We start from the raw sequence: 21,430 nt of genomic DNA, 5'->3' as shown, positions 1-21,430 counted from the left end.
GCTGTAACTGTCAGGCTGAGAAGGGACAGTCAGGTTGGCAAAACAGTCAGGTTTTGGGATTTCAAGTAGCAATTACTTACAAAAGCAGCCCTATCAGCAAAAGATAATCAACATGACCTATAGGCAACTTTTTATGTAGATTCATATTTTAAAAAGTTGTTTTTTCGTGTCAGTATCACTTTAAGAACCTTGCCTCAGGTGTTAGCGAGTGAGCAGTTACCAGGGGCAGTAAAAATAAAGCAATCTTTTTATGCAGGAGTTTTAGCCATGCTGAAGGCACAACAAGGCAAGCAGCATGGGAGGACTAGAAGACGATACATTTGTGGTATTCTACTTGTGCAAGTGTGGGTGAGGCAATGCTTTCAATCTAATTTTTGTGCAGTTAAACCTATTGGATGTCTGAGGTTAATGTTCACATTTTCCCTTCTACAGTGATCTTGCCAGCATGTCAAAATGTTAGGCACTCCCCAGTGGTTGTATTCACTTACCTGATTTTTGTTGGTAGTACAGGCCTCCTTCATTAGTGACACATCCAAAACATTCCCTGAGACCTGGTAACATATAGTTTTGGCAGTTGGTCAATTTTGGTTTGTCTGATTCAGCAGATCTGTTAGCCAACAAGCTAGTTGGCAACACACATTACCCAATGGCAAGTCACTTCCTTAATACTTGATCAACTGAATCACCTGGTCATGGTGTATGAGGCCAGCCTCACAAGGATTTTATGTGGTTACCGGTAGACAGAAGGATAAACACACAACCACCATCACATAAGGTTAATAATTTCTTTAATGTAGAACTAATGTCCTCTATTATATAAGCCAATATAGAAAAAGCAACAACATATTTAGAAGTATGTAATTATATAATTAGGGTTTATATAAAAGAAATGTATGTCATTCTGAGCGCTTCTGCTGCCAGTAACAACACATTAATGCATTCTACTCCCATGACACTGAGATGCATCAGATCTCCTTAGGCTCCTTCTGCACAGATGTTACCATAAGGAACTATAGTTAAAGTGGACCTGTAGCAGGTACTTCATGCGAACCTGATGAGGGTCATAAACAATGTACTCGTTGTAATTTAGCGTGTAGTCGCTGTCATTCGTCATGCCTGTGTCTATTAGTGGACCCAATGGAACCACAGCTCCGTCACTGCAATGAGAGTGTGTTGGAACAAGAATTAAACTAAAGCTAGCATTTCTAAGGTACATTAGGCAGTCTGTCTCAGCATGGTAGCCAACCCCCCCCAAGGATTGACAAAATTAATGCACTCACTTTCATCTGCTTCTAGGGATGTTGGTACCCATGCCATCTTCCCAAGCACCTGCCTATGTGCGTGTAGCCATAGCCCTGACTCATTTAAGACTAGTTTAAAACTAAAGGAGGTGTTTCTGCTGGCTTGTATACAGTAACATGAGCAGTAACCAGACTTTTAACTGAAGTGAATCAGGCCGGGAAGTTCTAGGGCTTTTGTTCTGAAAGAAAACAATTGCCATCCCCAGCAAATCAGTTCCTGGGCATGACATGGATGTAATTTACTCTTGTCATTATCTCTTTAAACCTGCAGCTTTGCCAGGGCTACTTTTCTTGTTTATTCCTTATTGTCCTCCTTGTTCTGACTCTTAAAATAACAAAGTAGAAGTCTAAAATCCACACTGCTGAACTTTTATATGGAGGGGTATTTAGCCCCTGTGCCACTGCCTGTATCTTACTCACTGGGTGATGCTGTTCTTGGGGTCTGGGATGCTCCTTCCCAATCCTTTTGTGCTGTGCTTTGACTTCAGCTTCTTTTGGGCATCATAATCTGCAGCAAGAAGCTCATTACTTTCCCCGAGAGCCACCTATGAGAATGAACACACAGACTGAGAGTGAGCTCTGGAAGAAAACACTTACAAGGAACATGTAGGGCTTTAGACAGAAGCAAGATATTTACTATGTCTATGAACTGTCCCCAAAGATGCATTTACTCTTTGCTTTAAAGGGGTTACTTCACCTTTAAGTTCACTTGTATTAAATCCTCTGGTTCTTTTCAGTTTTAAAATGGGGTTTTAATTACTTATCATTTATTCAGGCCTTTCCCTATTTATACTCTAGTCTCTTATTCAAAAATTTAAACCACTGCCTGGTTGTGAGGACACATTGGACCCTACCCACCAAATATTTGCTGCAATCCTAAACTGGAAAGCTGCTAAACAAAAAGCTTAATTATAAAACAAAAAACTCCACAAAAAAAATAAGTAAAACCAACTACACACTGTCTCAGAATATCAATTTTCCCCAGTCTCCCAGCTCACCCCTCATAAATACATTACTGGTGAATGCCTGCAGTGTTGTATTCATGGGAGGGGGTGTAGGCCTTTGTGGCCCGTTTGCACCCATGGAAATATTAAAAAAAAAAAAAGGTGATTTGAACTGGCACTCATCTTTTGCACTTTACACCCTGCTCTGTACTTGGTAAATAAGGCACAAGACGTTTATACACTGGAAGGATTACATTACCTCAGACAGTAGGAGAACTCCAACATTTTTGTCCCGGGATGAGAAGCAGTAATTTGCACTTTTTGATGAGACATCAGCAAAATATATCCCTTTTCCAAACTGTAAAAGGCAGAAGGGTATAAGAGGTTAACAGTTACCATCCATCTGTAAATAAGAGACCGTGGGGCCGATTAACTAAAGGCCGAAAAAACGGGTGTTATTTTTAGCATGTGTTAAAAATATTATCACTTCTTATATTTGGAGAATTAACGATCGATTCACTAAAAGGACACTGAATTAAGAAGCAATTTTATTGTCGTTATTTATGTTACAATGACATAATTTTAAGCAATATTTTAAACCATGCAATATATTTGTTATTTCGTAGCATGCGATATTAGTGCTCGCTATTACGCACGTAACCGCTACTTTCTGAAAACTACATAAAAATTATTATTTCCCTGAAAACTGGAGGATGCATCACTCTAGGGCAATCACATACTTGAAAAAATCCGACTGCAACGCCCATCTTGTCACCACAGACAATCACCAGCTGCAATTTTGTTTAGTAACGCCTACTACTGGGAGGCGTTAAGTTTCACAGTAATTATCACCTCATTTTATGCTTTTAATGCTTAAAATATGTCTGTGAATTAAGCGTTAGTATTATTTCTATTAGATAATTACCGCAATGCGATGGAAATAACGCTATGCGATAACTGGGGTTTTTGCGCATGCAATTTGAGTAGTAATGTATGCGAAATTACTTTGATGAAGCGGTACTTAATTAACAAACACTTTTTAACGCATAAAACTACGCGTTAAGTGTTAACGACCTTTAGTGAATTGCCCAGTGCGCTGATGCTAAAACATATTTTCATAGTAACTTCTAACTACATATTGAATATTGCAAATATTGTAAAAATATTGTAAATATAGTAAAAGTGTCCAGAAATCCAACAAAAAGCCATTCTGTTGCTAGATTATTGGTATTATTCTGAGGAGTCCTACTGTCAGACCAGCTTGTTTAGAGTATTTGACTCCTTCTTCCATGGCTAGAGACTATGGGAACCAGCAGTGCCATCTCTCCATTGGCTGCTAGACTGGAGAGTGTGTTTGGTAACCCGAGTTAAGAAATGTACATGTTCAGTAGCCAACAGCCAAAATCAATTCCTAAGGGAGAGGGTCGAGTAGGTTAGAGGAGGAGAAGGAATCCCAAGTAATTAAGGGGATGCTGCAACCTTTGAACAACTGGAGTGACAGGTATTTAAAGATTTTAAAGAGGCTGTTCACCAATTAATTTTTTTGTGGCGGGTTTACATTTAAAGCCCACTCTTTAACATAAGCATCTTCATCAACATTTTTGCCCATCTCTCCAAATGAAGGAACAGAAGAACAAAAATCCTATCCTATTTACTTTCCTTGCTGCTTAACTGAACTGTAGCTGTTACTTACCATGTACCCAGTTACTGGAGCCTCTGGAGGGGCCACTCTTAGTCCCTGGCTAAGGATTCCGACCCAGTTAGTTAGCCGAGAGCCATGCCACAGCAGCATCCTGTACAATGATAGGAGTTATATAAGCAGACAAGAAACATGACTAGGAACTTTTCACTGAGTGCTAAGCATTAGTTACATTTTTCCAACACTTGTGTAGATGGATCTTTGAGTGTTAGAATGGAAACAAGTTATGTGCGAAACAGACCTGTTAGGTAGGTCTGCTCTAAAGCTGCATTCTTCTCCCATTCGCTGTAACTCAAAGACCTGCAGCAGTGTCATAGTGTAATCATTGTGCGTTGGAGCATGGGTGCTCTGCAGATAACCATCAATAAGCTGATAGGAGGAAACAGTAGTGGTTACTGACCAGAGAGGCATAAACAAAGTTATATTGTTGCTATTTTGCTTCCTTTATGCTAATTAATACTAATGTTGCATTGTATTACTAACATCATCTGCACAAACCTAAACAGCCACAAAAGTTGATTGCACACCCACAGATTTTTTTTGGTGAGATGGCATGAAAACATATCTGTGGACTGTCTCCCTTAACTCTACAGATAGGCTTGCTCAGTTTTAATGTTTAGAAAAAACAAAGCCAGCTAATGGTGCTTTAATGTAACTGCAGCATGACTTTATCATTTTCACAAGGTTTAGAAAAGTTTGCAGTAAACTGTTATTAGTGTGTCTCTGCGCTACAAGCACGCCAATATGCTTTCTGACCATTTTCATTATGCCCAATCCACCATACCACATGCGTTCTCACTGCCCTAACTGACTGAAAAATTGGAGGTATGCTGGGGAAAAAGTCAAAAACAGAAAGGGCAGAACCATGGAGCTATGCTTGTATCCCTCATGTGCCCCTTTAAAAAACAAACTTGCTGTTTTGTTTAACTAGATTTCAACCTGTTTATGAAGAGCAGTACCTGGAAAGTACTGGATGTTTTGTCTAGGGGCTGAATAGAACAATTTAACTGCCGATACTGTCGGTCGATAGGGTGCTCCAGAGAGTTGAGATCCATGCTTGCTAACTTCACTGCAATCTGAATATCACCCAGCGCCTGTAGAGACAATCATTTAGATGTATCAATAAACACATATATACCTACATAAATAACCCATAAATATTAAATATGCTAATAGTTGAATAGAGGGCTTGTTTAGAACATACTTTTTGCCTCAAAAACATGTATGTCTTTTGTTAGGCAAAACTAATAAATAAGGTTGAGGAGACTGCCTCATACAGACAAAAGCAAACAAAAGGAATTCTGGGAATGAATTCCAAACTCTTAAAAAAAACTGAAGCCAGGATAATAGCTGATCAGATTCCCAACTACAGACCGGTTTCGCCTTTCTTGAGGCTCATCAGTGTAGTGCAGGGTTTTCTGATCAGCTTAGGTAGAGTTTGCTTTTGTCTGTATGAGGCAGTCTCCTCAACCTTATTTATTTGTTTGTAGAACCACATGGTGACTCTACCTAAGCTGATCAGAAAACCCTGCACTACACTTATGAGCCTCAAAAAAGGCGAAACCGGTCTGTAGTTGGAAATCTGATCAGCTATTATCCTGGCTTCAGCTTCAAACCCAGTGGGTGAGCTGTAGCCTATAGGATAAACTCATGTAAATGGGATTTTTTTAAGAGTTTGGAATTTATTCCCAGAATTCCTTTTGTTAGGCAAAACTAAAATTAAAGTCACATTCTATTTCCTTGTTCTTACAATTTTAATCAAAACAAATCACCAGTCCACTGTAAAGCCTTCTGTATAAACAAACCCCTTCCTTCCCTAAGTTGCAGCTTTTGTTAAGGTCCGAGAAGGAGCAACTCATTATAAAGTGGGCCTGCTGTGGGTTGCTGATTTGTATTGGCTGTGCTTATGTGAACTGAAAGTAGAATGCAACTTTACTTTCAGTATCAGAATTTGCCCTGCTCAGTGCAAAAAATAACAAAAACCATACATATTTCCTTATAAAAAGAATAAGTTAAAAGCACAAGCCCTATTAACTGAAGTTAGATTTTAAAAGAGGGCATAGAACCTTGAGGTAACTAATTCTTGAACTTTACAGCAGATGGTACAGAGGTTTTGGAACAGAAGAGATATGACAAAGCACTCATAATAACTAATGACACCACTAAGCACAATTTATAAGGATATATTTAATGCATATCATTTCTGCCCTACAGAGGTGTTATATATAGGGATAACTTGCACCAGACAGCCCTTGAGGTGGTGCAAAGTACAGAGTGCAGTAACTGTGCTCACAGTGCTCTGTAACTGAGCAATAAGATAAGGGATGTAATTTTGGGTCAGGGTCTAAGTAATAATAAAGATATTTATAGACTTCAATTAAAGTAACCAGGCTACAATAAAGTGTGTGTACTTTATGGCTATCTATTAGCTGCCTTACTTCCAATAGCCGAACTTTTACTGTCAGGTCTTCTAATGTCCTAATAAGAGGAGGTGTTCGTAGCCTGTAGAGAAAAATTAGTTGACTTTATTTCTTTGCCGGGTATTGTGCACAAACTACATCAAGCCTACTACCAGTCCCCCACAGAACCAGATACTGACCCAAAGTCATGGGGAATGCGTGTGTAAAACTCATTGCATGCCTCAAGAAGATCCCGGCCAAACTTTTGCTTCTTAATACAGTTTTCAATACGTTGAAGGGAGCAGTAGCCAGCACGTATCTGATCGACTGTCAGTTTCCCTGTGTGATAGAGAAGATGGTACTATTTATTCAACTTGTTTGTGGTAATCAAAACATTGCCTTGTGATACTTGTTAGCCAGTTGCTAGTAAGGTTGGAAATTAAATAAAATTTACAACCTAGGGGAGCTTTCTTTGTATCAAATTTCATCTCAAGTACAGTCTCCTCCATGGCTTTTAAATTGCAAATCAGCTGAATCAACTCTTGGATACTGAGGTCTAATTGGCATTCTGGTTTGGGAAGGTCAGCCAGGCTCTCTTCCTTCACTGCTCTCTCTTCTTCCTGTTGTGTAAACATGTAAACAACAGTGTATTGGGGGTTTTAATGCACAGAAAAGAAAAATTCACCTTGGTACCAGATCTAAGTGGTTAAAGATATAAGGGCTAATTTACTAAAGTAATGCAAAGTGAAAAAGGCTGGCACAATTAACCATGTTTTCTAACCACAAGGAGGTTCGGGCAGTAGCATAACTAAAGAGATTTTGAAGAAAGCTTGTATTAGATAATGTTGCTTACATTGCCCTGCATTGCATTTAGATGTACCTTCACCGTTTTAATTAAATATAACATGCCTGCAAATATGCAAGATATTTGTCTGTGTACTCATAGCAGTGTAGATAGAACATATATAATTTATGAAAAATAAAATTCCTTGCATTCATCATGAGACAAGCTCATGTTGAATAAACAGACATACCTGCTCAGTTGCATTATAGTCCATCTGCAGCATATCATATTTACCAGGGCATTTTTCAAACTGTGCTCGCTCAGTCCATAAGTTCTTCGTTTTATCAAGAAACCTATTAAGTGGGCAAAAGGAAAGGTCTTTTATATCACAGTATGGAAATGAGCAACATAAATGTATACAGAAATAAACATTTCCACCACCAATTACTTTGCCTGTACTTCCAGCCCAAATCATAATTATGTATTATCCAAGAATGAGACAATGGTTAGCATTGCCGACTTGCTGTATTGGGAACCCAGGTTCAATACCAAGGAGTTTTTATATCCTCCCTGTACACATAAATGAATATATCCTGATTCCAAAGAAAACATTTTTACAGGTTATGATATATTATAAAGTTATTAGTGCTGCCAGTTTAATACATGTTTAGGACAAGCTAACCTATAACCTACCATGGCCAATATCCCTGGTTCTAAAACACATGGTATGTTTCAAATGCCAATAAAATGACACAGCACAAGAAAATAGTCTGAAGCATTTGCCTAACATAGAAACTATTACTGTCCCTGTATATATATTCTCCCTATACTTAACATTACAAAAAACAACATTATATATATATATATATATATATATATATATATATATATAACATCTAAATTTAATACTTACTTTTTTTGAAAAATATCTTTTGCTTTTTGTAGGTCTCCTCCACAACATACCAGAGAGTTCTGCCCAACTTTGCCAACTGTAAGAGACATGTGATAAACCAGATTTTGTACACTGAAGCCTAATGCTCTAAGCTCTCAATACATTAAAATAGAGCAGAAACCTCTGAAGAGAACCATCTGCAGTTGTTATAAGTCAAAATAAAGGAGAAGGTGGCTCCCTTACCTCTTCCCCAACGCATCCAAACAGAGAAATTTCTCACACCATCATCTTCCAGCAGCTGGATTAGGTAGTACTTATTGTTATTGAACTGAAGGTTGGTCTGTAAAAGACATGCAGAAAGCCTCATGTTTTTCTGTCTAGTTTTAGAATCTCTGTTTTTTTCAAGGACAACAATAGTACATGGGGGCTGAATAGAAAAATGATCAACGTGATGGCTTTTCAGACCAGGGCATGTGATCCAATTCAGCACTTAAAATACTTAAACATGTACTTATTAATAAACATTAGAACAGCCAATTCCTTTAAAAAAAAGTTCCACAAATATAACAATAAAACAAGTTATTTTTATTATATTTTAAATATTTATAGCTTTACTTCTTTACTTAGATAGTGGCTTACAGTTTATTGTCTAAATGAATCCCTGCTCCAGTGGAGCTTACATTCTAAGCCACTTATATGCAAACACATAACACTAGGGTCAGTTTGATCAGGAGCTGATTAACCTATCAGTAGGTTTTTAGTGTTGGAGGAAACCCACACAGATACAAGAAGAATATACATGGGCCTAGCCCAGGACGCTAGCGCTGCAACGCTAACCACTATGGCACCGAGCTTCCTCTACATAACACTGATCATAGTTTTATTATAAAATATAAAACACTGATAAGAGATAAGTGTTAACAACAGGCTGTTAAAGAAGAAAAGTTATATATTAAAGTCCACTCGCTACAAAGTTCTAAAATGTGGCTAAACCCTGAATATATTAAACTATTATACTAAAGGAAACATATAGTAAAAACTCGATATATTTATATATATATTTCTACTGGCATAAAATATATACAGTTTGTGTTCTACTGTTAAAGGACAGTATACCAAGTCTGTGCTCAGTAAAGTGTTCAGTCAAAAAAAGTTACATTTGCTTAAACTGTGATATATTCGAGTCTGGAATAAGTCCCACACCACCACAATAAAACCTTACCCAATGCCTATTTAATTGGACTGGTTTTATATATGCTGCATGACGGCAGCCTGAAAATTTAGGAAGAGTTGCTGTTTTCATCATCTGCATGTCCCTTCATCTCACTCAGAGACACCCGTAGGATGCTGCAATGAGCAGATTGCATGTGCTGCAACATCAGATACTCCCTGTTGGCACTGACAGTCTCTCCACGAGAAACTACTGCCCCACACAGTGTGCATACAGTTGCAAAAAAGCAGTAGCAGATATCAAACACTGAATGTAAAAGGGGTTGGTCCTGCTCTGGGGGTGGAGCTTGAGAGGTTGAGGTCACTGCATAGTGGCGGATAGAGTTATTCCTTGAAGAGGGTGGAGTTGCTGCATTCCCAGTGCCAGAGGCTGCCCACTCCTTTTGGTGGTGCTTTGCTAAATGGTTTCTCATTGCCGTTGTACCCAGCCTTCCAGGTGTGGAGCCACGTTTTACCTCTCTGGTGCAGAGATTGCAAAAGGCACTTGTCGCATTCCTTATGCCAATACTTGGGTTTTTCAGGTGAAAGAAATCCCATACAGTAGACTTTCTGTGTGCATATGGCATGTGGAGCTCTACATTTTCTACCTCTCTGCCAGAAGTAAGTGCCACTCTGTCTGTGTAATCAGGACAATCATCTATGTAAATGCTGCCAGTTTCAAGTAAATCAGGTGGATTCAATCCTGTACAATGCATTTGGGAATCATGCTGACTGCTTAAGGCAGACATGGAGTGCCAGGTTTGGAACTGTTGCTGGGGCTGCTGGAAATGCTCTTGATGCTGATTTTCTTCACCAACACTGTGCTCCCAAAGGTGCCTGGTTATTTCTCCCTGTTGGTGATTATACAACCAAATTAACACCTCTGCCCATTCTATATTACTTCATGCATTTTAAATGTGATACAATTCCAAAGTTTTTTCCAGGTGTTTTTGGATGTGGCAAAAAGCACAATTCCTCAAAATGTCCATATGAAGATCCTGGTAAAGGGAGTGTTACTCCCCCCACCCCCCAAAAAAAAACAAATAGATGCACAGGTAGTCACAATAAACTGGGGTAAAAATAATAAAAAGGAGCCCAAGGCATGCAACTAAAATTCCTTAAAATAGAAGGTTTTTACGTGCCTCATGCTAAACAATAGTAAGGCATTAACCTTACTACTCAAAGGAAAACTATACCCTCAGAATGAATACCTAACCAATAGCTAGTTTATATTAGAGATCACATGACCAGAAATAATCCAGGTCTAACTGTAACAGGAAGAAGTGCGAAAGCAAAAGCAGAACTCTGTCCATTAATTGGCTGATGTGGCCTAACATGTATGTGTGCCTTTGCTTGTTTGTCTGCACTGTGAATCCTATGATCCCAATTTTCTATTTAGGTGTACCCAATAGCACATACAATTAAAAAAGTATATTTTTATGACAATGGTTTATTTAGATGACGCAGGGTTTTATATGAGCTTGTTTATGTAATATATTTTTTATAGAGACCTACATTGTTTGGGGATATAGTTTTCCTTTAAGGATATATAGGCAAACATGCAATTACTCCTTAATGTTCTTGTGGCTAAATATGCATCCAGCTGGTCTGGAAGCTGCAGACTCTGCTTCCTCTTCCCCAGCCACTTTCCTACTTGTGGACAGGTAGTGGGCGGGAGAATCCGGCGGGGGAGGGGAGGCAGAAGTCCGAGTAGGAATAGCACAAGGAATGCACAAGGCCCCTCCAAAGATGTTTTTGCTAGGGGGCCCTGGGACACAGTGCTCTCATTTTTGGTTCTGAGGCAGTACTATGTGCATAGCATGAGGCACGTGAATACCTTATATTTTAAGAAGCCTCTCGGTACATGCTACAAGAGGAACATATGCTAAACTTTAAGGGGAAAGGCTTAAAATGTTTTCAAGGTTTTCCGACAGGCAGCTTTATTGAAATTCAGACTGCAAAACTTTGGACTTATTTGCCTGTAAATTGTTATCATTGCTTGATTGCCCCATAGTTACAATAAACAGAAGCCAGGGCCCCAGACATGTATGGTGTCACCGGGTGACTCAGAACAATAATGGGTTGCTCTTCTACAAAATGTAGCTCTCTAGTTAGGGTGGCTGCAGATCCTAAGAGTAGACAAGAATGTGACCAAATGTTACTGTTTTACTAAAATTCTTATAAAAGCATTGCACAGGTTCCACTGGGGAACACACACATAAAAAATACATTTATAGGAGAGGGTCTGAATAGAAAAATAAGTAATAGATAATTACAATAATAAAACTGTAGCCTCGAAGAGCAATCGTTTTTTGGCTGCTGAGGTCCCCATTTGAAAGTTGGAAAGAGTCAAAAGAAGATTGCACATAAAAATAAAAAAATCATAATGAAAACTAATTAAAAATTTGCTTAGACTAGTCCATTCTATAGCATACAAAAAGTTAACTTAAAGGTGAACCACCCCTTTAAGAAGATATGTAAGAATATTCGGTGCAGATTTTTCTCTCAGTTTATCAGTCTGAATGACAAACATCTTATTAACAACTGCTTCTGAGACAGTATTTAAATTAGAAGCATAAGCAGAATACTGTATTTTTGGGCTTGTGCGGAACTGTGGTGGAGATTTCTTCATTATATCTGCTAATAACATAAGATAAGTTGGAAGGTCCCATAATTGGAGGTAAACAAGTACATAAAACCTGTCATTTTAAACCAATATATATATAAATGGGTTTAAGATAGTTATTTAACCCTTTAACTGTCAGAGACTGGAGGATAATATTCTCAACTTGTCTACAAGTTAACTGTATGGCTTATGTCTTTTCAACGATGCATTCATACTGTTCTTTACATTCAGCCAGCTGCCATATTAGCAGTCATCCCCGATTCTCATATAATCACAACAAACTACTCTCCATCGCTGGTATCCATATCTGGAATAGGTTAATACAAATAAATATTGACTGTAGTTCCTGAATAGGCTTAGGATATACTTATGCAGCCATGCCATGGGCTTGTATACTATAACTAGTTATCTTGAATTCACAGTATAACTTAATTCCATGTGGGGGATTCAGTGCCAAGTGAACGTAATTAGTAACCTTGCGCATTTGTGGCTTGGCTACACATGCACGTCAAATGTTCCTGCCATTTGATTAAGTCTTAAAATGGCACCAACATCTTGTGCTAACTGCTGAATAAAAAAACAAAACAAAACAAAAAAAAACAGAAAAACATATCCCTGACCTTAAAGTTCTCTCACCTGATAAATATACCATTTACAGCTTATGGGTCAAGAAGGCCTGTTACAGCCCGTCACATATCTGGACAAGATATATCACACCCTAATCTCTTTTGCTGAGTGTTAATCTGACTGGTGAAACAAATTTTATATAACAAAGTGGGAAAAAAAATTGTTAGACACTTAACCTTATTGCAATTTTAAGGGGGAATTATGGATTCAGAGGGGTGTTAGGGTGAAGACACATGGAACTACTTAGCAGCAGCAGCCTCTGCTAAAACACACATGGAGACAAGTAAGTGATTAGCATTGTCTATTTTTGTAGCCACAAGTAGCTGCTACTTGTGTCTTCGCCCTTAGAATGTTGCTTATTTCAAACACCCCATACAGTAGGAAGTTGTTCAGAAAGTATTGATACATTGTAAAAATATCAAAATCTTTTATGATTCCATAGTCTGATATCTGATAAATCTGTCCCTACGTTGTTACTATGCCGGTGGTAAATAAACTACAAATGTACTGCTGGTGAGGCACAGATAGCATACCTGTACCAGAGGCAGACAAGTAGTATGAGGTGAGCTGCATTCTTGTGTGACTTGTGCAGGGTGTCTCTATGTGCTGTGCAATGCACAGAGTGTTTAATATCCCTTTTACTTAAGCATGAGATATTAGGCCAGTGACATACATTAGCAATGCAGATCAACACCTGCCCACCGCAACCTACTTGACCAGTTTATCGGCACTAGAACATACATGGCACAGCTGGAGAAACAGTATGATTCTCAGTATGTCTCTCAATCAACCCACCATCTCAGAATCCATTAAGCCATCTTCCAGTTTAGATTCTTGGAGCAAGTCAGCACCTGGAGACCCCCCTGCTCCCATCTGTGCATCATACTTGGACAGGGTGCAAACATGCTAACTATGCAGTCAAACAATATGTTAGAAAAAAGTTCTAGTTTTAAAAGCAATTGCTTTGCCCAAATACCAAAGAATAATGTATAAAATGCAGAGACCATTTTAACTGGAGGCCAATTTAAGTTTCTCTGGTTATTGTAAGTTAAACTGTAGTGCCCTTTTGTAGTGATCAGTGCCTTAGCTATCCCCACAGTACAATTTTAACTCTCAGCACTCCTGCATAGGACTCCTATTACTGGACAAAAGTGTTTTCAGAATTTGATCCAATATCAGTTAATTTTGATCAGATAATGCTTGCAATTGTTATGTGAACAGACATGGTGAAGTAAAGCATTAATGATTAATTAAGTAAACATGTATGGTTTTGTCTCACCTGGTTTAACATGACATCATACACATCATCTCCCTCACAGAACACATGAGCCTAAGAAAGAGTAGATATTAATACATTGTTTAGCTGCTTCCATATTAAATCATTATCACGTTACAAACTGCACGCAATTATCTAGATTTAGTAACAACTTCATTTTTTGTAAACTACAGCCTTGTGCTAAAATATGAAATTTAATATTTTAACTCACTAAACAAGTAATAAAATACCATTCAGTCAACATGCATAACTTGTCTGTTTCTTTACATTTAGTTATTGATAAAATATCATTGGCTGTAGCCTATACTAGCAACAATGTACAGTTGAACATGCAGAATAGAATTAACATATTTAAATGCATGATAGAGTAGAGAGCAAGTAGTATAACAACAAGTTATAATGCTTAAGTCATGGAGAGTAATAACTGACAACCATGCTAGCTAAGATGCAATTCTCCTGAGAATACTGGAACACTGTAAAACTGCATATTTGTCAGTGGTACAACACAATCATTTCCTCATTTTTGTGACAAAGTTTATGTTCATTCAAAGGCATCACCATCAAAATTTACACATGCTCCAGTTCAACAATTACCATGGATACGTAGCTCTGGTTAAGTGCAGAACTGACAGCGTTTTTACAAATTTTGCTTAAACCTCTAGTTTTGCAGTATTAGTTCATGGCACAGGACAGATCCAGATCAATGCTGGGAAGAGGTGAGGAGGTAATTTACCATAACAGTGCAGACAACAGATACCAGTCCTTTGATTTAAGATGGCCATACACGTCAAGATTTTAAAAATATCTTTTATTTATCGTAAGACTGAGCTTAAGGTCCCCATACACGGCCCGATAGTAGCTGCCGATATCGGTCCCTTGGACCGACTCGGCAGCTTATCGGCCCGTGTAGGGGCAGAAACAAGGGGCCTGAAATTGGCCAGATCGGCCAGGTTAGAAAATTCAGTCGGATCGGGGACATCGGCTCGTTAATGCGGTCCGCGAACCGACTGCCCCATTGCTGCCATTAGAATTCGATCATTTGGCCCTATCGCCCACCCGTAGGTGGGGATATCAGGTGAAGATCCGATCGCTTGGCGACATCGCCAAGCAAGCGGATATGCCCGTGTATGGGCAGCTTTATCCTGGAATGATCGTTTTAAGCCATATTTAAGCGATATTGTCTAGTTGAAGCTAGAAAAACTACCTGTTTGGTCCTGCAAACAACTGAACAATGGGCAAATTTCATTAACAATGAAAACTTTCAAACCTGTCTGATCATTTAGTGTCCACTAACCTTACAATAATTTGACAGATTTGACGGATTGCACTGAAATTGGTTGTTAGGGAGAGAAAAATCTTAACGTTACTAAGAGCAACTTAGATCTGGCTTGGTTGCACAGTCATTGGATGGCTTGGAGGAAGATGTTTAACCCTGCAAGATAGATACTAAGCAGATATCAGAGAGTTTAGGGAAGTAGGTATCGGAGGGCATGGCATATGCTGAAGAGCTAAGCTCTTTTGGGCAGGGCCCACTTTACCTCTTTTGATTATCAGTTGTATTTTTGTATGCAATTCAGTGATTATTTCAGCACTGCAGAATATAATTCTGCTTTATAAATATGTTAAATTAATAACAATAATAAGCTTATTTTGACTTTTGCTTATTGGTTGTTTCTGTATTGTAAAATATTTGTGTGTATTGCATACACCCATTTATTGTATAGCTCTGTGGAATATGTTGGCACTTTTTAAATGATAACTTAGGTGGGGCACAGGATATAGGGAAAAGCAGAAATAATGCATGGCACTAGATTTAATCACAACATATGCCTGTGTTGGTCTCTTCTGTCATGGGACTTTGCAGTATTGTTGAGCAATAAAATCTAGGTAGCCTATTTAGTTTTGTCCATTACATGTGCAGCAAGACTTTGATAAATAGTCATTAAGAAGTTAGGTACATACCCTCCCCAGCTTCGTGGAGCATTCTGGATCTACTGGAGCTTTGCCTTTCATTACCAGAGTCCTAACCTGTTCTGTTTAAAGAGGCACTTCAGTAAAAATAATTTGTTTTTGACACAAGAGATAAAAATTCAACAATAAAAGAAATATTGCTATATTTACCTTTATTCTCCTCTGATTCATCTTCTACATTTATAACACTCTTGCTTCCACGGGATCTCTTTGCAGGTGCACTAATGGTGCTCTTTTGCTGAGGAGCACTACTAGGACCTGCAGCAAAAGAGAAACCAGGCCAGATAAGCCCTTTTATGTTTTCCTATTTCACAGCATACACATGTACTAGTAAACTAGGCTGGCCATACATGTGCCAATATTGGCTGCCCACTCGGCCAACTCTTGAGTGAGTTAGCAACTTATCAGCCCATGTATGTAGTGTATCAGACTGATATTTAGTATTTGTTGGATACTGATCAGTACAGCAGTACACGGACTGTACTGGGCTGCATTTGTGGTCCTCTGCCTGGATCTGCATAGCTCCTAAATATGATCCAATAATTAGCCTTTATCAAATCAGCACAAGTTACCTACCAACTTGAAAAAAGAGAATTCACTCATACATACCTAGTTTAATATAATCTTCTCTCAATAACGCTCTCAAAGCAATTTCAAAACATTTTAGAAGACTTTTATGAAGACTTGTTCACTGGTTTTTTCTTAACATCTTTGAACCTACCAGATAAACAGCGTTGAATCTGTCTTTCATGTTCAGTTTGACTGTTTTTTTGCACCATTGTTTCTAAATCGATGATGTATGGGCGACCCCCCAAGCTTACAGACACCATCTTAGCTTCTGATTGAAATCCAGCCTCCAGAGCCACACACGTGCAAGCATCATAGGAAATCCAGTCTCCCTCATCAGACCACCACTGCCACACAAAATCTGAAAGACAACAGAATCGCAATAAAGCACACTAACTTTACAAGGAAAAAAACTACTTTGTAATTAAGGTGCTGATATTTTCTAGCTGATTCAAAAGTTATGAGTACAGTACAAACAATAACTTTTTGTTATGCTCTGTAGTGGTTTGATGGGAACAAAATCATTAGGGTGTTGCATCTGACCCACGGTTGTCCACTTTGATCCACAGTATCTGCTAAATTAAAGCTGGAAAAACTATCCTATGGACTTGTGTCACTGTAAAAGCTGTACAAGCAGGCTAGCTTGTAAGAAAATCAGTCACTTGGGGGTGCCAAAATGTTAGGCACGCCCAAGTGACTTGAATCGCCTACCTTTTCCCCCGGGCTGGTGCCCCTGTTCAGAGAGAACAGCACCAGCCCGGGGTAGCTGCAGCGCTTCCTCCTTCTGTCTTCATGAGCGCGCGCATGCGCTGTAGAGTGAAAATCGAACTTTAACAGAGAAGTCGGCTTTTCACTGTACTGCGCATGCGCCTATCGTCTAGTCGCAGCGAAATGAAGCCAGAAGGAGGAAGCGCATCGCTAGAGGTACCCTGGGCTGGTGCTGTTTTCTCCTAACAGGGGCACCAGCCCGGGGTACAAGGTAAGCGATTAAAGTCACTTGGGAGTGCCTAACATTTTAGAACCCCCAAGTGACTTAGCCTTTCCTTCTCCTTTAATGGCATCTGCCCTTCCTAGTTAAGGACGCTTTTAGGCCCAAATACAATCAGCCACCATGTATTTAGCACTGCCTATATGATGAGGGTGTTTTTAGAATATGCTATATATCCCCTTTAAATCCATTTTTATCCTATAATGTCTGAGGCAAGAAGGATGCCTATAAGTAGCATTTACATTCACTTTCTATAAATATTACATGGCATTAGCTATTCTATGCCAGAGCTATAATTAACTGATTATGTCCATACTGCTTATTTTTGTGACATAAGTTTATATCTTCCACAGAACGAAACAATGTCCCAAACTGCAAAATTTTAGTGGAATTAGTAAAAGCTGGCTTTTGACGTTTATTAAGTAACAGCATATTATATATATATATATATATATATATATATATATATATTAAATTATAAGCATACATGGCTTGCACAAAAGTAAGGCCATTTGAAATAAATATTTATGAAATTAATCTTTTAAATCTTTAATCATTTGAAAGATTACATGTTGGTTCTTCTCTGCAGTCAAATGTTTATACTCTAAATTAAAGAATGATTCAAAGACACGATCGCAGGGAAAATTATTTGGCATCTTACATTTGTCACAATCTTGAACTGCCAGTCGGACAAATCTCTGGTACCCAGTCTGTGTGTTTTTCTGAACCATTTTCTGCATATCTACCTTTATCGACACCCCTGCAGCTGGTGAGACTGTCACAAATCGTTTCCCTGAACTAAAGAAGAAACAAAACAACTTTGAATTTTCACTTCAAGATATTATTCAACACACAAAAAACTTAAGAGGGGTTATATGCAATAAAAATGTAAAAGGTTACTATAAGTAAAACATAATCATAATTTTATATTAGTAATTATATACTTATATAATTTATATGAGTAATTACCTTTTACTAAATTGCTACACAGTGTCTTATCTGTAGCATCTCTTTTATACCTCAAATTTGCTGCTCTCTAGTTGTCATTTGGTCAACCCTCTTTTTTGTGTAGGTGGCTTATTCAGTCCCCACTGATGGCAATTTTTTCCTTAAGCATAAGCAGCATATAGAAATTGCACTGTTTCTTAAAAGATAAAATGGCTAGAGGCAAAATCTATAGCATATTGATGTCCAAACACCAGAACTCCAGCTGTTGTTAACATGCAACTCCCAACAGCAAACAAAACAGGATGTTGACAGTTGTAATGTTCATATAAGCTGGCTGAGGAAGCAGTAAATTTTCACCAAAAATAAAGAACTGCACCCTGTTTCCTCTCAAGGCAACTTTCACGACTGCCATCCCACCGGCAATTTACATTCAAGTGGTGGGATGGCATGTTGGGGATATTAGTCGCCCGCAACAAGGGCGATTTGTCGCGGGCGACTAATCTCCCCATCTACCATGGCCCTAATGGTATCTTCCATGCCATGCTCTCATCCATCTTTTATCTAACTCACAAGGAAACAGACTCACTGCTTACTAGAGCAATAATTGCTGCTAATGCAGTTCCTTTGATTGCTGGAACTGGGGACTGGGTGGGGGCGGGAGATTTGGACAACTGTTAGCTCAGATGCGGCCAGCAGACAGCATGCTGCCCCCAGATCTTTGCCACTCTAGGCCTGGGCCTTTGTGGCCTACCCACAAATCTGGGCTTGATAGAAAGCGTTATACAGCTTCAGAATACACCCTCTCATAATGTGATTGAGAAATAGAAAGATATCCACCAATATCCTGAGAATGTTTGGTTTGCACTTCTTACCTGAATGCCAAATTAATCTGAGTGCTGAGCTCAGGGGAAAAAGGAATCCAAATGCCACCATCTCCTTCCCATTCCCAGCGGGAGTCTAGCTCTGTTTTCATACTGGTCCTTGCCTCTCCATCACAAACATCTGCAGCAACATTATTCTCCTCATCCGGTTCTATTTTCACCACAAAGTCTGGCTCTGGATCAGACTCTGCTTTTCTCTTCTGGGAAACTACAAAGTAAAAGGAAAACTAAGTCATTTACAACTTTAGGAACCACAGTTTAGAATTAGCAATTTAGCTTCCATTTATTAAGATAAAAGAATTTATAACAAGGGCACAGTTACCTGTATCTTAATTTTGTATGTATTTGAATTTAGTACTGAGAGGAGTTTTAATACACTGTGTATAGTTGAGATAGAGCCAAAAACAAAGACAAAAAAGCAAACAAAAAATGAAATGCTGTCCCAATATTTATCTATTTGAAATGCTGTCTGTGAAGAATTGCCAAGCTTTCCTCCACTAAACCAATCAACAAAGCAAATTGACGGGCAAATTAACAAAAGATACACGTAACTGATTAATATGCATTTTGCTTTACAATAAACAGACAGTACATAACAGATGTACTTGAAGACAATGGCTGCTAATAACTACGACTAGCAGTTCCAAAGACTCCGCAGGCTGTTCATAGTCACAGTGCTGAGTACAATTTAAAGGAGATGTAAACCTAAAAATAAAACGCTGTTTAATGAAAGAAAATGTAATTGTGCATAATTTTCCAATATACATACATGCACTATCAATGGCTTTGCTCTGTTCAAAGGACACATATCTTGACCCAGCCTCTGCCCTCTCATAAAGCACATCTTGCAAGATCTTGAAAGAACTGTTTGGCATGAAACGAACAGTATATTCTTTTCTCTTGGGCCAATAAAATACATTTGTTGAGATACTATTATACTAAATAGCTATAGAAAATTCTATTACGGTTATCATATCTTAAATACTATGAAGATGAAATCCTCACTCCTTTGGTTTTACAATTCAATTTAAAGGGGACATGTCACTAAGATATAAAAATCTGTATAATAAAAAGACCATTTCAAATTAAGCATGAAACCCATTTTTTTAATTAAAATATCCCTATCCTGTCATAAGAATATTTAAAAAATCTCACCTGTCAATCATATACTGCCTGCCCTGCCTCTTTGACTTGGGCATAGTAATCACTTTCATTTTTCATGCTACACTTTCTGTCCCTGTTCTCCTTACATTCCCCCTCTTAAGGTGGCCATACACGCACCGATAATATCATACGAAACCTCATTTCGTACGATATTCGGTGCGTGTATGGTATGTCGGCAAGTCGACCGATATCGCAGGAAGCTGCTGATATCAGCCGACTCGTCGATCGGACCAGTTTGAAAATTTTGATCGGGCGCCATAGAAGGCTCCTGACCAAAATCTCCCTTCAGCGCTGAATCGGCAGAAGGAGGTAGAAATCCTATTGTTTCTACCTCCTTACCTGCCGATTCAGCCCTGAATGGTGTGTGGCGGATCTGACGATGTTTCGTGCGACCGATGGTCGCATGAAACATCGTCAGATTGCCACGTGTATGGCCAGCTTTACTCACTGTCTATAATTCTATTGCCTGGGCAAGTGGGCATGGATGTTGGGTCCCCCATTCTGGTGCATAAACACAAGATTTTGGGATAATGCAAATATTGCCTTAATAATAGTGCCCACAAAATGGCTCTAATTTTGGATTCCAAAAGATTGAAGAACACAAGATTTAAAAAAATGTATATAGAGTAAGTAAAGATTACTTTTCTTGAAAAACCACAATAAAAAGAATTTGGAATTATTCCCTAGGAGACAGATCCCCTTTAAATGGCACAAGCAACATACTTTATGTGTTGGTTATATTACAGAGACAGCCTGCTTTGTACAAACCCAATAAAGCTGTGAGTGGCTGCTGGGAGTTGTAGTGCAAAGCCAGTTGGGGGTAGAGGAGGCAAAGGCTGAATATATAGAGGCACTGACAGGTGTCATACTCAGTGACGCACACATGACTTGTTTACACGGACAGACTACTCACCCCGGGCCTTTCTCGCCCGCCCTTGGACCTTTCCGCTGCGCCCTGACATCTCCACTAAGCGGGGTGCGTTATTGCCCAAACCCACTTCGCTGCAGTATTCCTCTCGTTACGGCCTCTTCTACTCAGTAGTTTCCTCGCCGGCCCCACGCCCCTATTGGTTGCTATGTCAGTGGAGGGAAAATGACGCATATTTTTCGCGCAGGGATTGGTTCATGATTTGCAATCCCATTGGACGTCTGAG

The 21,430-nt window shown here is 38.9% G+C and overlaps 1 protein-coding gene across 1 annotated transcript; it reads right to left on the bottom strand.

The window, feature by feature from the left end:
* Positions 1-771: 771 nt before the first annotated feature.
* Positions 772-21,383, bottom strand: parp2 (poly(ADP-ribose) polymerase 2). Its single transcript, XM_002934277.5, has 19 exons — positions 21,190-21,383; positions 19,104-19,320; positions 17,945-18,081; positions 16,450-16,656; positions 15,879-15,986; positions 15,720-15,790; positions 13,761-13,811; positions 8,263-8,359; positions 8,041-8,116; positions 7,378-7,480; positions 6,801-6,963; positions 6,544-6,682; positions 6,383-6,446; positions 4,904-5,038; positions 4,186-4,313; positions 3,939-4,038; positions 2,505-2,603; positions 1,722-1,846; positions 772-1,157 (listed from the first exon to the last, which is right to left on the bottom strand). The coding sequence occupies exons 1-19, from the start codon at positions 21,236-21,238 to the stop codon at positions 998-1,000; spliced, it is 2,229 nt and encodes a 742-aa protein (XP_002934323.3). The 5' UTR covers positions 21,239-21,383; the 3' UTR covers positions 772-997.
* Between the last annotated feature and the right edge of the window lie 47 nt (positions 21,384-21,430).

The sequence above is a fragment of the Xenopus tropicalis genome, chromosome 1 (assembly GCF_000004195.4).
Source record: "Xenopus tropicalis strain Nigerian chromosome 1, UCB_Xtro_10.0, whole genome shotgun sequence".
Lineage (NCBI taxonomy): Eukaryota > Metazoa > Chordata > Amphibia > Anura > Pipidae > Xenopus > Xenopus tropicalis.
The sequence above is the reverse complement of the archived record's forward strand: the minus strand, read 5'-3'. Positions and strand labels throughout refer to the sequence as shown.